At 37.4% G+C, this 16,282-nt stretch overlaps 1 protein-coding gene across 1 annotated transcript; it reads right to left on the reverse strand.

Moving 5' to 3' along the window:
- Window positions 1-9,330: 9,330 nt before the first annotated feature.
- Window positions 9,331-12,365, reverse strand: LOC122845358 (spore coat protein SP96-like). The gene is made up of 5 exons (XM_044141589.1): window positions 12,286-12,365; window positions 11,419-11,520; window positions 11,148-11,315; window positions 10,892-11,008; window positions 9,331-10,683 (listed from the first exon to the last, which is right to left on the reverse strand). Exons 1-5 carry the CDS (start codon window positions 12,332-12,334, stop codon window positions 10,268-10,270), a joined length of 852 nt encoding a protein of 283 aa, XP_043997524.1. The 5' UTR covers window positions 12,335-12,365; the 3' UTR covers window positions 9,331-10,267.
- Window positions 12,366-16,282: the final 3,917 nt, after the last annotated feature.

Genomic DNA, 16,282 nt, shown 5'->3' on the forward strand with positions numbered 1-16,282 from the left:
CAGATAATGGTACACTTCTTTCCAATCAAGTTAAGCAGTTTGTCTCTTTGTGATGGAGAGAGGAGGTTGATACCAACACTCTCATTCAACTCAGGTGCTGCATGTCTCACTCCTTCCATACACTTAAGTTCCGAATGATGTGTGATGTCAGTGGTCAGCTTGTGTCCATTTCCTGTTTGGTCATTTTCCTTTTTATCATATTCTGTTGCTGGTACAGATGTCACACTGCTCACAGACATATCTGCTTCTCCGGGCCTGTCTGATGTGTTTTTAACAAATCTACACCCACGTGATAGATGCCCACCTTGTCCACATTTGAAGCAATGGTCACAAAACTCTCCTCTATTGTTTTCCTGGCAATGTTTACATCCACGTCTCCGACTTGGTTTTGATTTGGAAATAGATAAATGAGAGTCATTAACCAGTCTCCTGATGTCTTGCATCTCACTTTGAAGTTGTCGGATGGCATCTAGGAGCTCAGTTTCTGTGTGAGAAGCAGATGATTGCACTTTTCCAGTTCTATTTTTTTTTTCGATGGAAGATGGCTGTTCTTGCTCCCAAACTGCTCCAACTGTTGTTTTGGGAACTGCCTGTGCTTCTGCTCTAACCTCACTCACTTTCAGATCTTTATTATTCCTTCTGAACTTCTGTTGCCTTTCCCATTCAATACTAGCTGCCTCATTAGTCTTTGCTATCAGTACATCATCTGCAACTGTCAGATCATCCAGGAAGTTCTTGAGCTGGTGTTTAACATTATCATTAATAAGTCCTGTTCCTACTGCTCTCAGAAACTTCTTTTGAATCAGTTCTGGGCCGTAATCTTCCTCAGAGCCAGGTTCTCTAGATGCCGCAAGCAATCTTTCTTTTAACTCTATTGCTCTAAACAAGAAATTTTGTGGTGACTCATTACTGTCCTGTGTGATGTTAATTAACCGATGGTACAGGTCAGTGGAGCTGTCTTCTTTGTAATGACCCTTTAGTATTGTTCGCAGCTGTGCAATAGTGAGGTCTGTTTTGATCTCTAGCATGTCGCGGAGGGGTAGACCTGGGCTAATAGCCCTGACCACAGCCTCTATGATCTCCACTTCACTGTGATTTCTTTTTAGGCCCATTTCAATCTGATGGATCAAGTTTGAATAGGACAGTTTGTCTCTCTGACCTCTTTCTCCAATTTGGCCATTAATTTTAAATTCTCTTCTTATTGTAACTTCTGGTGGATGTGCTACAATGGGGTTGGTAGGTTGTTTTTCACTTTGTTTTCCAATTTTGCCATTTCTCCCTGTAATTTCTTTGTTGCAGCCTGAAACTTAACTGTAATGCTGCATATTGTTCTTGCAAACTTATAAGAGCAGCATTATCCTGATTCACAGCATCATCGACCATCTGTGACATCTCATTTTCGCTCACTTCTTTAGCTTTTGATATTAATCTGCTGAGGAATTCACAAGCCACATCCTCTTCCTCACAATCTATAGCTGTATCTACAGCTGTATTTATTAGACTGATCAGCTTGTGCTTCCTGGTTTGGTTTTCTGCTGAGACTTTTCCATATAAACACACCTCTTGTAGCTGGTCCACTTTCAACTGCACTAGGGCCTTACTTAGCTGGTCCTGCAGTTGCTCCAACTCCATCGCTGGTGTGCCACGATCTCTCTTTCTCTTTACTGAAGCACCGCTGATCCCCGTACGGGCCACCAATTTTTGTTGCACACTTTAATGATTAGACAGTGTGTTTTTCGCAGGTTCTTTATTTTCTTTACACTGTTAACACAGACAAGAGCGACAGTGAGCGCCTCCGCTGACCAGCCGTTACTGCACTAAATTGCCGTTGGCTCGCTGAGTCAATAAATATTTACAATATAGGTCAAAATGCTCATTCAAAACTTACACATAAACATTTAGTTACTTTACTCTAGCACACTTCCCCTCAACAAGACAATTTATGTAAATAGCAGCGCTAATTGATATTTACCTGTTAACACAGACAAGAGCGACAGTGAGCGCCTCCGCTGACCAGCCGTTACTGCACTAAATTGCCGTTGGCTCGCTGAGTCAGGAGTGCTCACCGTGCTCCATGTGCCAACTGGTGGCGAACTGCTATAACTGCATCCCAGCTCAAGCAGGGGAAGTGCAGCCCAAAGGCACGGTCAAAAGAAGTCTTTAAATAAAGTAAAGTAAAAAAAGGGAGGGGGGTGTAATACTTCTAATGTCCATTCTGTCACATTATTAATATTTAAACATGTTAGTGATGCTGAGGTTCTTAGTAGGACGGGTTCCGGGGGCAGGAGGGTACTGTCTAAGGCCCCATTTTACCTTGGAACGGCCCTGCATGAACAGCTGCTGCGATGCTCATCTCTGGAATCTACCTGGAATCTACCTGGAATCTACCTGGAATCTATCTGGTCTCCCTATGTCAGTCCGTGCTTTGGAGACATTTTGATTCATTTAACTGTGGCATGTTTTGCTTTTTGCTGGGGTTCTAATTACTACATTTTTTTCTTTGATGTTCATTTTGTGAACTCTAAATGCTCTGGGCCGAATCTTCCTTTAACACTTGAGGTTCTGCAATAATTTCTATTTACAGCCACGAACCTCCAGCCCAGATCCCGTCAGCAGCGGCTTGAACTCTCCTGGTATTGACGTTAAGGAGAAGCAGAGCGAACAGTTAGTGGGTGGTATCAAAGCCCCAGTACCACCAGGTACCATGTGGGGCTTTGAGCTGCGTTGCGACAGTCGGTAGCGTGTCTTATATCAGGATGTTTGATATAAAGACAGATAGCCTATTCTATATATCGGACTGCCTGTAGCGAACCAGCCTGTAGTGATGATTATAGCAGAATGATTAAGTTAAAGTCAGAAGTTTTCTCTGCAGCTGAAGCATTTCTGTGTTTAGGGGTGAGGCGGGTTTTATCCCGCTATTGCAAGGATGATTATAAAAATATAAATAGAAACAATTTTTCTAACATCAATATCAGACCTATGTTTTTATTCACAAACCAGTGTATGAAAAAATATTCTTGCCCATAATTTGATAGAGGACACAGATCCGCCCCCTCCTCCTCCTCCTCACCATGGTCCTAACAACATGGTGGCTCTGAGAGTCATTATTAGACTGAGGGCAGCCAGACTAGTTTATTTTTACTAAATTATTTAAAGGCCCAGGCTTTAAAAACAGCGGTTATTAAAGGAGTGATAAGAAGAACAATCTGGACAAATCACTCCTGCAGAAATACAGGCCGATATCCAACCTCCAATTCATCAGCAAAATTACTGAAAAAGCTATTATAGCTTCCTCAACAACGGCTTTGACGTCTTTCAGTGGTTTCTGGTCTCACCACAATTCTGACACTGCCCTCATCAAAGTGTTCGATGATATCCATAGAAACACGGACTGTGGAAGAACAACAGTGCTGGTTCTGTTGGACCTCAGCGCAGCTTTGGACACTGTTGACCAGGACATATTATTGAAATGACTGAAGAGTCTCTGGTCCAGTGCTCCACTGGTTCAAACCTTCCATAAAGAATAGAGATTTCTTTGTTTCAGTGGGAAACTTCTCATCGAAGCAGACAGAAGTTTCTAGAGGGCGTCCCAAGGTTCAATCAGAGAATAGTCTTTCAAATACTGCATGTGCACACGAAAGAAAAAAAGAGAAAGGGGAAAAAAAAAGTCAACTAATGAAAACAGAGAATCTGGCAGTGAACAGTGAAAATTAAGTGCTTGAGTTGAAGAGCAGCTGAATAACATGAAAATGATGAGGCACTGCAGGTGAATAACAAAGATTTACTGGAGCGCACAAATGCAATAAGAATAAGAAACTAAAGAGGACATAATAAGCCAAGAAATACACTGTTAGCCTTTGCTGTATTTTCTACAGCTAAATACCGCAAAATGCCCAGTAAAACTAACATAAAACATCTTTACAATTAGTTACTGTAATTTGCATTGCATTATGGGTAAAGGACATAGTATTACAGTAACTTACTGTATGTTTTGAAGTTGCAGTAATTTACTGTTTACACATTGCAGTAGTGGTACTGTATTTATAATATCTTGCACTGTTAGCCTTTACTGTATTTTTACAGCTAAATACATAAAATGCCCAGTAAACTAACATAAAACATCTTTACAATTAGTTACTGTAATTTGCATTGCATTATGGGTATAGTACATAGCATTACAGTAACTTACTGTATGTTTTGAAGTTGCCGTAATTTACTGTTTACACATTGCAGTAGTGGTACTGTACTAATAATGTCTTTGCGCTGGCCATGTAAGAATTCTATTTGATTTCCAACGGTCATCATAGATGTTTCATCGTGGTTCCCTGTTTCTGTATTTTTACTCCTTTAGTGGTTAACATATTTTAAGGCAGAAAGAGAGCATGTACTTTTGTTTTTTTCACATCCTAGCTAACATTAATATGCAGTTTATCTAGCTACGTCATCAAGGGTGGCTTCGCTTCCAACGTTTTTCTGATGACGTTTGTTTTAAACTCCGAAGCTTTTTCCGTCCAAGTGCAAGTGCAGCTCTGTCGCTGTGGGCTCACACTGCTTCAGCTCTTCGCAAGACAGGTAAAAAAAAACACTTAGAAAACTGTTTGAAGCCAATGTATATTTTAGATGGAGCTAACGTAACTTATAGCATCATGCTATAATGCTATCACTTAGCATGAGGTGAAAGATAGAAAAATATGATGGTGTTATTTTTTGAGCTGGTTCGGAATTAACGTTAGCTAAGGTGCTAATTTTACCGAAGGTTTTAGCTTGGCTTTTGCCGCTAAATCTTCCTCGAGCGACTAGCTTTGGGTTGAGATAAGCTCAGTGCTGAGTGTCTGTTAGCATTGTTGTTACATCATTTGTCGAACAATATAACGTTAACTGATAATTGATCCCCCCGCCCCCTTTTTAAAAAAAATACATCTAATAACTGTTCATTTGTTTAAACCATGACCTTGCAAATGTTAAGAGTGCAGATTAGCTAGGTCAACAAGGATGAATTCTAACGTTGTTCTTTTTTTTCTTTTTGTCAGATGACTTTTTTTAACTCCCAAGCTTTTTCCCTCCAAGTGGCTGTGCAGTTCTGTCCTGCTGAGTGCTAACATAGCTTCAACTCTTGAAAAGACAAGACAACAGGTAAAAAGACAGCTCTTCAAACATATTTGAAGCCACAAAATAATCTGGAAATTTAGAGGAGCAGCTAACCTAATCTATAACTTTGAGCTTGCTACAGCTAGTTAGCCTGCTAAAGTATCATTACATCTCCAACATAGTGTACAAGAGTCTGTAAATGAGGACAAAGGTGGAAAACATTCAAGTGGTTTCTGTTATTTTTTGAGTTGGTTCAGCCACAGTGGCAGGTGGACAAAAAAGTTAATTTCCAACCCTGGTTCCATATAAGGACTGTTCACCTGTTTAAACCATGCTCTTGCAAATTTAAAGTTAAGTCAGTACTAACAGGTGCAACTATGTACAGGTGTAAATTCTGAAGAATTTGTACTTCAGAATTTAGAGAATTTTGTACTGTGTGTTGATGTTATGTGAAGAAACATCAACACACAGCTAATTATCGGTTTCGTTGTGGAATAGAGCAATGTCCTACTTCCGTCAGAGAAAAATAAAACATTTAGAAGAAAAAGAGGACTCAATCTTCATCTTGGTTGATGTAATTTTATATCGACTCTTAACTTAAAACACACATCTTAAATCAGAATTGTTCAATTAATTTGTTAAAGGGATCAATTCACCCAAATTACAAACATTTTGTTAACCCATATTGTACTTAGCCATTCAGATACTGTATTTGTGGAATGTAATGCTTTCAAAAATCCGTTTAGCCTCACAAACTGTCATTCACATCCGCTGTTTCAGAGTGGTAGCAGGATGTAGGGGTAAAGTCTAGTCTAGTCTCCGGGGTGAGGTTCTCAAAAACCTGTTGTAATCTGGGTGAACTGGCCCTTTAAATATAAATTACTACCAGTAATTCATATTTAAGAGTTTTCCTTTTATGTTTCAAAGGTATCTTCCACCAAGATGTCTGTTGAGATGGAAATGACCTTACCTACAACACCAAGGGTAATCATGCTTGGTAAGAGGAATATTTTCTATCACTATAATTTTTTGTAGCAATGTATGTAATAGTTATGGTAGTCTGTACTTTTACTCACTAGCGGATGGTATATGGAGGAGAAGGTATTTTTCGAACCTGAGCAACTACATGACTTTGCCAGCGTCCTTGCTGTCTTTTTTGGGTCATATTATGACTTCAATCTGGAGTATCAGGAGTCAGCATCCACCATGCTGGAGATGATACAACGGTAAGTACTTTACACCAAGCCATTTATGAATTAAATTTAATGACAGTTTGACTGATGATGAAGAACCATAGCTGATTGCTGTATTGTATGTCTTCATTTTAAAAAATACAATTAATATATTTTATTTCTGTTAAAAGATTTTTTTGAGGATCAATCCAGATGTTGGTACCAAATGCACAGCCAAAGTCAGTACAAGCTGCAAGACGGGAAGTCTTGTCAAGAGGAAAGTAGTCAGTGTCAACTCCTGGATCAACACCTTCCTCAAATGACTCGCTGAATTTGAATGGAGGACTTCCAACTAGGTAAGCATTTTACCAAATGTTTATTATTTTATTGTCTTTTCCTCCTATCTTGCATGTTCTGACTTTACTTTAGGCTTTTTAATATGATTTTAATGATTATTTATAAATGGCATGTGATTCCTACACAATAGCCCTTTAGAGTAGCCTGCATCTTTTCTGTGTCCGTGGTAAAAAGTGGATGTCGCTGCATCTCTTACTAAATCACAGAAATGTATAAGTGTGTATTCGTTTAATTGAGGTGTTTTTTTTATATTATGCAGTTTTCAGTTTATTAGGCACACCTTTGCAGTAATCTGTCAGCACCAACAAAATGACTTGTTATTGTTATGACATGTTGTATTTCATCGTCTCCTTGGGCACATTTGCAGGGTCTCAATACAGTACGCAATCGTTTGAATTAGTGAAGACTGACTGACTGCTTTTGCCATAAACAATCCAAAAACCTGAAGTGAAGCCAGTCCTGCTCATTCTTTATGCAACTTCTATTATCACTTCAGTGTAATTGATTTTTTTTTTAAAGAAATTATCAACTTAATGCTGCTTTATGCCAATGATTTTATGCATTTGGACATTGTCAGTCAGTTTAATTTGTCAGCCTTCCTGTCGATTTGAAAATGTAGATAACTTCCTGACCATCTCATGACCTCCCACATTGTCTGTCTTATTCTTTACAGTTCAGCTTCCACAAGATGGATCCCACTGATTTTGTTTGACAAATGGAATAAAAGTTCTTCTGATGTAGGAAATGCATCTGATATAACAATATTTATTGATATGAATGCCTACCATATAGTACATTATCGCACTTGCACTGTTATTGTGATGTATTGTGTAACAGAGCACATTTAAGCTACTGTTAACTGTTTTCTGACAATGCAGCCTCTGCTGGTTTTTTAAATGAAGTATATTCTATATATTTTTTAAAGTCAGTCTTTAAATAGTTTATGGCTGGTACTTGATGCACACACGTTCATGTTGCTACATACATGTGCCATAAAAAATATTGATATGACCTGTAGTGTGTTCTATGGTTTTGTTGTTTTATAGCACATTATATTGTATTGTGACATTGTTCTTTATGACATTGCGAATATATAAATGGATTTTATTTCAACAAATCTGCTGAAAATAAATACCTGTTTTTATTCACAGTACTTGGACTAAAATTTCTTTTGTGAAACTTTTCGGTTTATGGTAAAATATTCTTGTATTAAAAAATGTAAACTTTAATTTACAGTAAAACTGACATTATGTTGTGAAACAAGTTTACAGTAGACCAGCTTTACTATAAAATACATTTACAGTTTTATGCTATAAACTACATTTACAGTAAAGCAGTTATAACTGCACACTCACAGTAAAAATTAACTGTGAAATATCATGACAGTAAAGGTACTGTGGAATGGTAATTACAGTAACCTACTGGCAACACTGTTGCCAGTAAGGTACTGTAGAATGTCAATTACAGTAACTTACAGGCAACACTGTTGCCAGTAAGTTGCCAGTAAGTTACTGTAGAATGGTGATTACAGTAACTTACTGGCAACACTGTTGCCAGTAAGTTGCCAGTAAGTTACTGTAGAATGGTGATTACAGTAACTTACTGGCAACACTGTTGCCAGTAAGGTACTGTAGAATGGTAATTACAGTACCTTGCTGGCAACTTACTGGCAACACTGTTGCCAGTAAGTTACTGTAATTACCATTCTACAGTAACTTACTGGCAACAGTGTTGCCAGTAAGTTACTGTAAAATTACAATAAAAAGTCTAACAGTGTACTAACTAAACAAAATGCAAGAATAAATAAAGAAACTCAACACAAGGGAACAAACCAGTATCGTGAGACCTTTTGAGAAATAATTAATTCAAAGGAAGAACAACATATGACAAGACCTGAACAAAACAAAAACACAGCAGATCATTATAGAGAAAATATTCAGTGAGAACACAATAGAACTATGAAAGTAGACCTCAGGGTGGCAACACACTCAGATGATTGGCTGTCTGCAAACCCTTGTATTGTGAGTGTGGGTTTGTCTGTGTCTGCAGTTAACAAGATTTTTTTTTTGTTTCTCTTCATTACTCCAGGACTGCTATGCTCACTACATTTGATTTGGAGAACTGTTGGCTGCCCCATTTTTTGACCTTGTTAACAGTTACTATCAAAGGCTGTGACAACCCTTACAAAAAAATCCCATAAAAATCACATGTGGTCACATGTGATCACATAATCCACCAAAAAATCACGTTTTCACATGTGATTTTCATGTGATCACATGTGATCACATGTGGAAATGTGTGAATCACATGTGATTTTACCACGAAACGTTCCAAAATCACACGTATTCATGTGCTTTCACATGTGATTCACGTCATTCACATGTAAAATTTTTGTGAACCACATGTGATCACATGTGAAAGTCACATGTGATTTTCATGGGATTTTTTGTAAGGGAAGTGCATTCTGGAACGCTATGAGGCATTCTGTGTTGCATTAGTGACTATAGAATAAAGACTATTCTGTTTAAGACATAATCATATCGATCACAGAACACATGGTTAGATTGTCAGCTCTGTTCTGAACCTGGACCAAATGAGGTTCTCCTCACTTTCATTGACATAAATGAAGACAGGATGTGCTCCCTCAACTTCTAGCTTTATCATTCTCCAAATTGCTAAGCGTTTTGGGTTCTATAAAGAATACTTATAAAATATAAAGGGAGTAAGAAAGCACTACATAAAGCAAATCACTGAAGATATGTCTGTATATTATTTTTGTGACCTCTTCTACAGTCAAATCCTTTCACCACACATTTACTCTGTTCCAGAACCGCAGCTGGTTGAACTGCATGTTTACTGAGTTCATCACAGGAACTATGTCCTAGTCCAATGTTCCTAAGAAGGGAAGTGACCAAGAATAACCATGAATGCAATGTAAACATGACTTCAACAACTTATGAAAGAAACACAATAAACTTCTCTGATGTTGCAAAATATAATGAAATAATTAGAGACTGTCAATTATCAAGCACACAATGTAAAAATTCATAAACTTCCTACTTCCCCTGATGTCACTGTTTGACTATTTACAAGTTACTTATGTGTGCTATAAACTGGCCTGATGCACCTAAAATATACAAAATATCCCTTCAAGCATTTCAACACAATCAAGAACAATTGTTATTGAACAAAAAACATTTACCACTAGTTTCACTGAAAGTTGGGGGCTGAGGGGGGATTAAGGGCTCCACAGCAGAATCCAGGGCCATAAAAGTTTGGTTAATTGAAAAAATGAAGTAAAATTTCAAACTCATCTGGTGCAAAAACGTCCATTAATTTTTATTCCCATTTATTCATATTTATTGTGATTCATTTAATATGAGATATTAAAAAACACAAGAAAAACATTTAAAGAATTTAAAAGAATAGATTATTGAGAAATTATATATTTTCTTTTGTTAGATTTAAATACAAGAGTCACATAAATCTAAAATCAAGTCATACATTATTATTCATTTTAATAAATGAATAAATATGCCACTATCCTACATATAATATACCAATAAATACCTAATATCCAGGTCCAAGCCAGAAGCAATATATACATATTCTTCTAATTTTGGTTCAAATGTAATATCTCAGACGTATTTTTAGACACTTAAAAGGTAAAGACAAGCAAACAGCAAGTGAAGAAAGCCAAGTCTGAAGCTAGAGGCATTACTGGTTGTGGTGGTTGTAGTGGTTGTAGTGGTTGTTGCAGCTGTGGTTGTTGCAGCTGTAGTTGTTGCAGCTGTGGTTGTTGCAGCTGTGGTTGTTGCAGCTGTGGTTGTTGCAGCTGTAGTTGTTGCAGCTGTGGTTGTTGCAGCTGTGGTTGTTGCAGCTGTGGTTGTTGCAGCTGTGGTTGTAGTAGTTGGATTATTGCACAAACTAGTTGTACAGCAGGTTGGTCCACTGGTGATTGAACCAACACTCTGCATGAACGGCAAACTTCCCAGACCTGATGCAGCTGTACATGTGTTTGGTGATGCGCAACCCAGTGCAGGAATTGTGTTTTTTCCATCGTTCACTGTTGATGTAAAAAGCATGACATAGTTACATTAATTATTTGTTAAGGCATTTTAAATGAAGCTCAGTACAACTACTAAGTGAATAAATTGTTTTGTATAATCAACTTCTAACTGTCCAGCATACAGTACAGATTAAGCAATAATATTTGCTCTCACTGATATTAAGAAAAATGTATGCAAGATTAGTCAGTATTTTGCTAAGCTTACAAGTTGCTGAGAAGCAGCTGGTCTCATCTCCTGAACAAGTTATTGTAGTGCTGCACTGAGAAGTTGTGGAGTCACAAACAAGGCACTTCAGGGAGTTTGCAGCTGGAGTAGTGGGGGCTGGAATTAAAACACAACATTGAAAGAAAAATCTCAGTAAACACAAAATAATAAAATAAAATAACAAAAATAAAATAAAATGAAATAAAATAAAATAAACAAAATATTATAATTTTTAAAAGTTTGTAATGAAACCTACCAGGCAGAGTCTGTGAGTTGCAGTTGTCTGTGTTGCAGCACTGAGCAGATGCAATTGCACTTTGGGATCCCAAGTTGACTGAAAAAGTCGAGTTGCCTGTAGCTGGACACAGAGAGGACACTGCACAGGCTTTGTAGAGCTGTGTTACTGAAGTTCCAGATTGAGTAGCTGTAGAGTCAAGGAGAAGTTTTGGTGGTTTTTATATAACACATGTAAAACATGCATCCAGTTTATTCCCAAAAAGTTAAATGAGACATAAGCAGAACAATACCTCGGATGGTTGCTGTTATGCACATCGTTTCTGAGCTGCATGTTAGTGGCATTGTGTTTGAACACGTCTGGTCTGTGCAGCTCACACATTTCAGGGCTCCAGCTGCAATCAAGGGGAAAAGAATCAATGTAAAATAGTTGTTTGAAATACGTTTAACAAGTTGGAAAGTGATAGATGTACTTTACAAAAATAAAGCACATACCAAATACCTCAACAAAAAGATTGCAGAAATAATTTGTAACTTCAACTATAAATATAAGTACCCAATATGTCAGAAGGTTTCAAGTTTGCTTAGGCTTTATGGAAGCTAACAAGTTTTAAATTAATTTGTTTATCTATTGGGATGCACAGAATTATAGTGAACATTAGAATATTATGAACATCCCAGTTTGTCAAAGGAACTGATAAGTGTTCCCAGCTGACACAATTAAGTTTCTAAACATCTGTTTGTGTTATCGAATGACCTCCAGAAAAAGAAAATACATATTCAACAATATAGTCTGACAAAAGAAAATATTTTAATACATTGGAGAGAAAAAACCTTATCAACTTGAACAAAGAAAATAATTGCTTTTGATAACATTCAATTATTTGAAAACCAGTTTAAGCTAGAAACATACAACAACCATATCAAACTACCAACAATAACCTTGACTTCTACAATAACCATTAAAAAAAGTGTCATGAGTCTGCTGCTAAAACGTTTCTGTCCTATATCTGAAAAAAATAAAATAATAATAATTAGAAATATCAAAATGTTTTGTCTGTTAGTCGAACAACAAGATTAATTATAGCTGAAAAAAACTGGAGTGTCTAATTGTGATGTTTTCTAACTTAAATAAAAGTTACACATATAGCTAATGTTACCTGTGCTGTAGAGCGCCCAGATGAGAGTCAAAGAAAAAATCAGCTTCATGGTGACGTTCAGATGGATCCTGCTGGATTCCGATACTAAACTTCAAAGTTGTGCTGCACTTTATATACTGGACAGATGACCTCACGGGTCAGGTGTCTCTGTTTTCATAGCGCCACAACCCAAAAACTCCTTTTTTATTCGTCAAAGCATCCTGAAAACATGTCAACACACCTTAACACACCTTCAATACAAGGAAAATGGTCATTCACTACAATGAAGCAAATCATTAAGTTACTCACCACCAAAACAGGCTTTCCTTAAATAAGTCCTAAATATTTTGTGTCTTTGTTTTCATTGTTCTAGATGTGGCATTGCCCTTGTTGTTTGACAAGTCAAGAAACATGGAACCAGTCTGGTAATTTTTTACTTCTAATTATGTCTTGTAGATTTAATCAATAAAAATGTGTATTTCCTTCTCAGTGATCCACGAATCAGTATGACATCAATGAAATTCTTCTGAAATTGCTGACCAGCTGTTTGCATGGATCCTCTACATTTTGACTTCAAACAGTAATTTGGAAGAAACGAGTAATTGTTACATTAAGAAAAACAATCCACATATGAAAATATATTCAACAAAATGTCAAAAAAATGTCTTTAAAATTTTAAAGACATTTTACAAATGTTTTAATTCAAAATCTATTTTAGTATGTAATGTGAGCTGTACAGACATTTCGTGCCTTTATTGAAACATTAAAACAAAATTAAATGTTTAAGAGGACTTTTATTCTCTTTACCCTTTATTCCTAATTTTTCCATATTTTGAATTGTCTAGAAGAAACTCTGCGTTTAATAATATCTTTCTTAAAGAGATGGAGAGATGAGATCCTTTAGTTCCTCCCAGGGAGAAAGAAAGAAATAACATCATAGTATAAAAATGTCAACAGGCCAGAATAAATAGTGACATAACAGATGACGCAGTTCCACACATGAATAGTCACTAAACTATTTCAGTAATGGACGTAGTTTAATATGATATAATTTCCCAACTGTTTTGAATTCATCATTGAATTTTCAACCTTTCTCAGTGAGCTAAAAATGGAAATAAGCCTTATGTTCAGAGCTCTTGTATGCTGCTTGTTGTGTTTTTTTGAATAGTTTATTTTCAAAGTAAAGGGCTGCACAGTGGTGCAGTTGGTAGAGCTGCTGCCTTGCAGCAAGAAGGTCCTGGGTTCGATTCCCTGCCCGGGGTCTTTCTGCATGGAGTTTGCATGTTCTCCCTGTGCATGGTGGGTTCTCTCTGGGTTCTCCGGCTTCCTCCCACAGTCCAAAAACATGACTGTCAGGTTAATTGGTCTCTCTAAATTCTCCCAAGGTGTGAGTGTGTGTGTGTGTGTGTGTGAATGGTTGTGTGTCCTGTCTGTCTCTGTGTTGCCCTGCGAGAGACTGGTGACCTGTCCAGGGTGAACCCCGCCTCTCGCCCTAAAAGTTCACTGGAGATAGACACCTGCACCCCTCCTGAAAGGTGTACAGAGAATGGATGTTTGAAGTAAACACTTGATATTTTATGCTGTTTCGCACATGATTCTAATTTCTCTGGAACCTTTGCAATGTTGTGTGATCTTTGTATATTAAAATATTCTGCATTGGGCATGCCGTGGTGGTGAAGGGTATAGCACGACCCACGTTTGAAGGCCTTGAGTCCTCAACACTGCCGTTGTGGGTTCGATTCCCGGACCCGGCGACATTTGCCGCATGTCTTCCCCCCTCTCCTGCTGCCTTTCCTGTCAGCCTGCTTTCGAATAAGGGACACTAGAGCCCAGAAAAGACCCCGTATAGGAGTAAAAAAAATAACATTCTGCATCTCCAGGTGTGGCTGTTGATCAGGTAAATGCAGTTATGTAAAGAATTTAGTCCTTGTCATGTCCTCAAGTGAACCTACTACAACTTCTTACAAATAAAATATGTTACTAATTTTAATAGAAGCAAGATTATGAGGAATTTTCCAAATTGTTCATAAATAAATGGTTCTAAGCCTGGTCACATTGATTTCTGTGGCATTGGCAACTACGGCAAACCTGAATGCTCACAAAAAAACACACCTAAGCTTTCCAACTGAGTTCATTTATTTCCAAAGCCAACTCACAACAAAAGCTAATCCATGACTCCTCAAAGCATTCAAATCAATCTAAAACCCTCCATGACAGGTTAGGAAGAAAGTTGTAGAGACCTCTAAATCAGGTTTAGATTATAAAACCATATCTCTGGCTTTGAACTTTTCACCCCGTTTCAGACATTAATTGGTCTGGAACATCTAAATTAAGTAGCAGAATTTCCTCCTTACCATGTAGCTAGGAGTCCTGTTAAAACCTGGAGGAAATCCATCCACAAGTTGCTGGACTTAAGAGGACTGAAGTCTGACACAATCAGACTGTAAACCGCATATATTCACAGCAGGGAGAATTAGGATTATAATTTCATTTCCACTTGCGAACACCTTGAATTTCCCCTTGGGGATTAATAAAGTATTCATCATCATCATCATCATCAGTAAGCATGTGGACGTAGGCCGTTTAGTCAGATGGGAACAAAATGTAATTTTTTGATGATGACAAACCTCTAGTGCTACACTTAAAGCTGATCAGTCATTCTGCACTGTGAAACATAGTGGTGGCACCATCATGCAGTGGGGATGTGTCTTCAGCATGGGTAGGGAACTGGATTGTAACTGATGGGAGATGAATGGAGCTAAATATCAAACATTTCTGACCAAAAGACTACAGCAAGGGCAATAATGCAATGTTCTTATTAAAAACATGTGAATGTGTTAAGAATGGAACAGTCAGAGTCCAAACATAAGTCCTTATTTTTAACTTTCCAGCAATCTCTCACAGTGAGCATGAAAGTGCCTAAAATGGAAGGAAAACCTTTTTTTTACCATATAGGAACACCATCAGAACTTGACTCAGCCTGTTTAGAAATTAGTGGGAAAAACTTAAAATATGGAACAACCCGGTCACAAAACTGTGCACAACCTTAAACGCATAAAATTGTAATAATTTTCAGCAGATTTTCTTCAGACTGAACAGAAGCTTTTTCAAAGGTGGAAAGTGAAAAGTTACAAATATCTGGTAGTTTTATCCGTAAACTATCAGCAGTTTGCTTGAAACCTGAAGGGGAAAAAGGGTCCTATTTTTTTTTTTTTTTTTTTTTTTTTTTACCATCACAGTGAGTCTAAGGGTTCATTAAAGTCAAGAAAACAATGGAGTCCAGTACTAAGTTATACAGGAAACCTGCAGATGTGACTCAACATGGCTGTGGACAAGTGGTGTCCTCCCAATCTGATAGACTTGGAAAACATTCGTAAGGTCAAGCATTGTAAATATAATTAAGATGTGGATAGACCTGACCAAAGATGATTTATTGCTGAAATTCAAATAAAAGATGATTCAACAAGGTATATGTTTAAGAATGTGCACACTATGGGTATGGCTATTTTTCATACTTTACTCCGTTATATATCTATATGGATTCATGTTGGTTGAAGTTGGAAAGAGGTTAATGAGTCATCACGGTTTCCCAATTTTCTGTGACAGTTTTGGTTATTCAGTCATCCATTTGGTTTTAGTTATATTTTGTTTAATACAATCAGTCATTTGCAGGCTGAAAATAAATCCTGTTGCACAACTTACGAAAACTCAGTCAATTTCAATTACAAGGTATATCTGGGACAGTGTGTCAATTTCACACCTATCTTAGGAAGATGATCCAGGCCATTATCACATAGCTCTCTTAATGCTAGGTTACTGACATGCTGTTCTCGTCCCAGAGCCTACAGCAGTGTCACACCCTTACTTAATACCATGGGGAATATCTGGAACCAGATTACCAAGGTTCACCTCAATTGACTGTTTGAAGATCATCTAAAATTTTGCCAAGTGATTCAAAGTCAAATCATTCTGTAAAGTCAAAATACATGCATTCATCACTTTAATTTGGACTAAACAG

Source organism: Gambusia affinis, linkage group LG15 (assembly GCF_019740435.1).
Source record: "Gambusia affinis linkage group LG15, SWU_Gaff_1.0, whole genome shotgun sequence".
Taxonomy (NCBI): domain Eukaryota; kingdom Metazoa; phylum Chordata; class Actinopteri; order Cyprinodontiformes; family Poeciliidae; genus Gambusia; species Gambusia affinis.

What these genes read in the sequence shown, in the direction of transcription:
- LOC122845358 (XM_044141589.1), bottom strand. Translation starts at nt 12,334, where the DNA reads ATGAAGCTGATTTTTTCTTTGACTCTCATCTGGGCGCTCTACAGCACA. An exon ending in CATAACAGCAACCATCCGAG is followed by an intron (nt 11,316 to 11,418) that starts GTATTGTTCTGC and finishes TTGACTCTACAG; the next exon opens with CTACTCAATCTGGAACTTCA. An exon ending in CAACTCACAGACTCTGCCTG is followed by an intron (nt 11,009 to 11,147) that starts GTAGGTTTCATT and finishes TTTTAATTCCAG; the next exon opens with CCCCCACTACTCCAGCTGCA.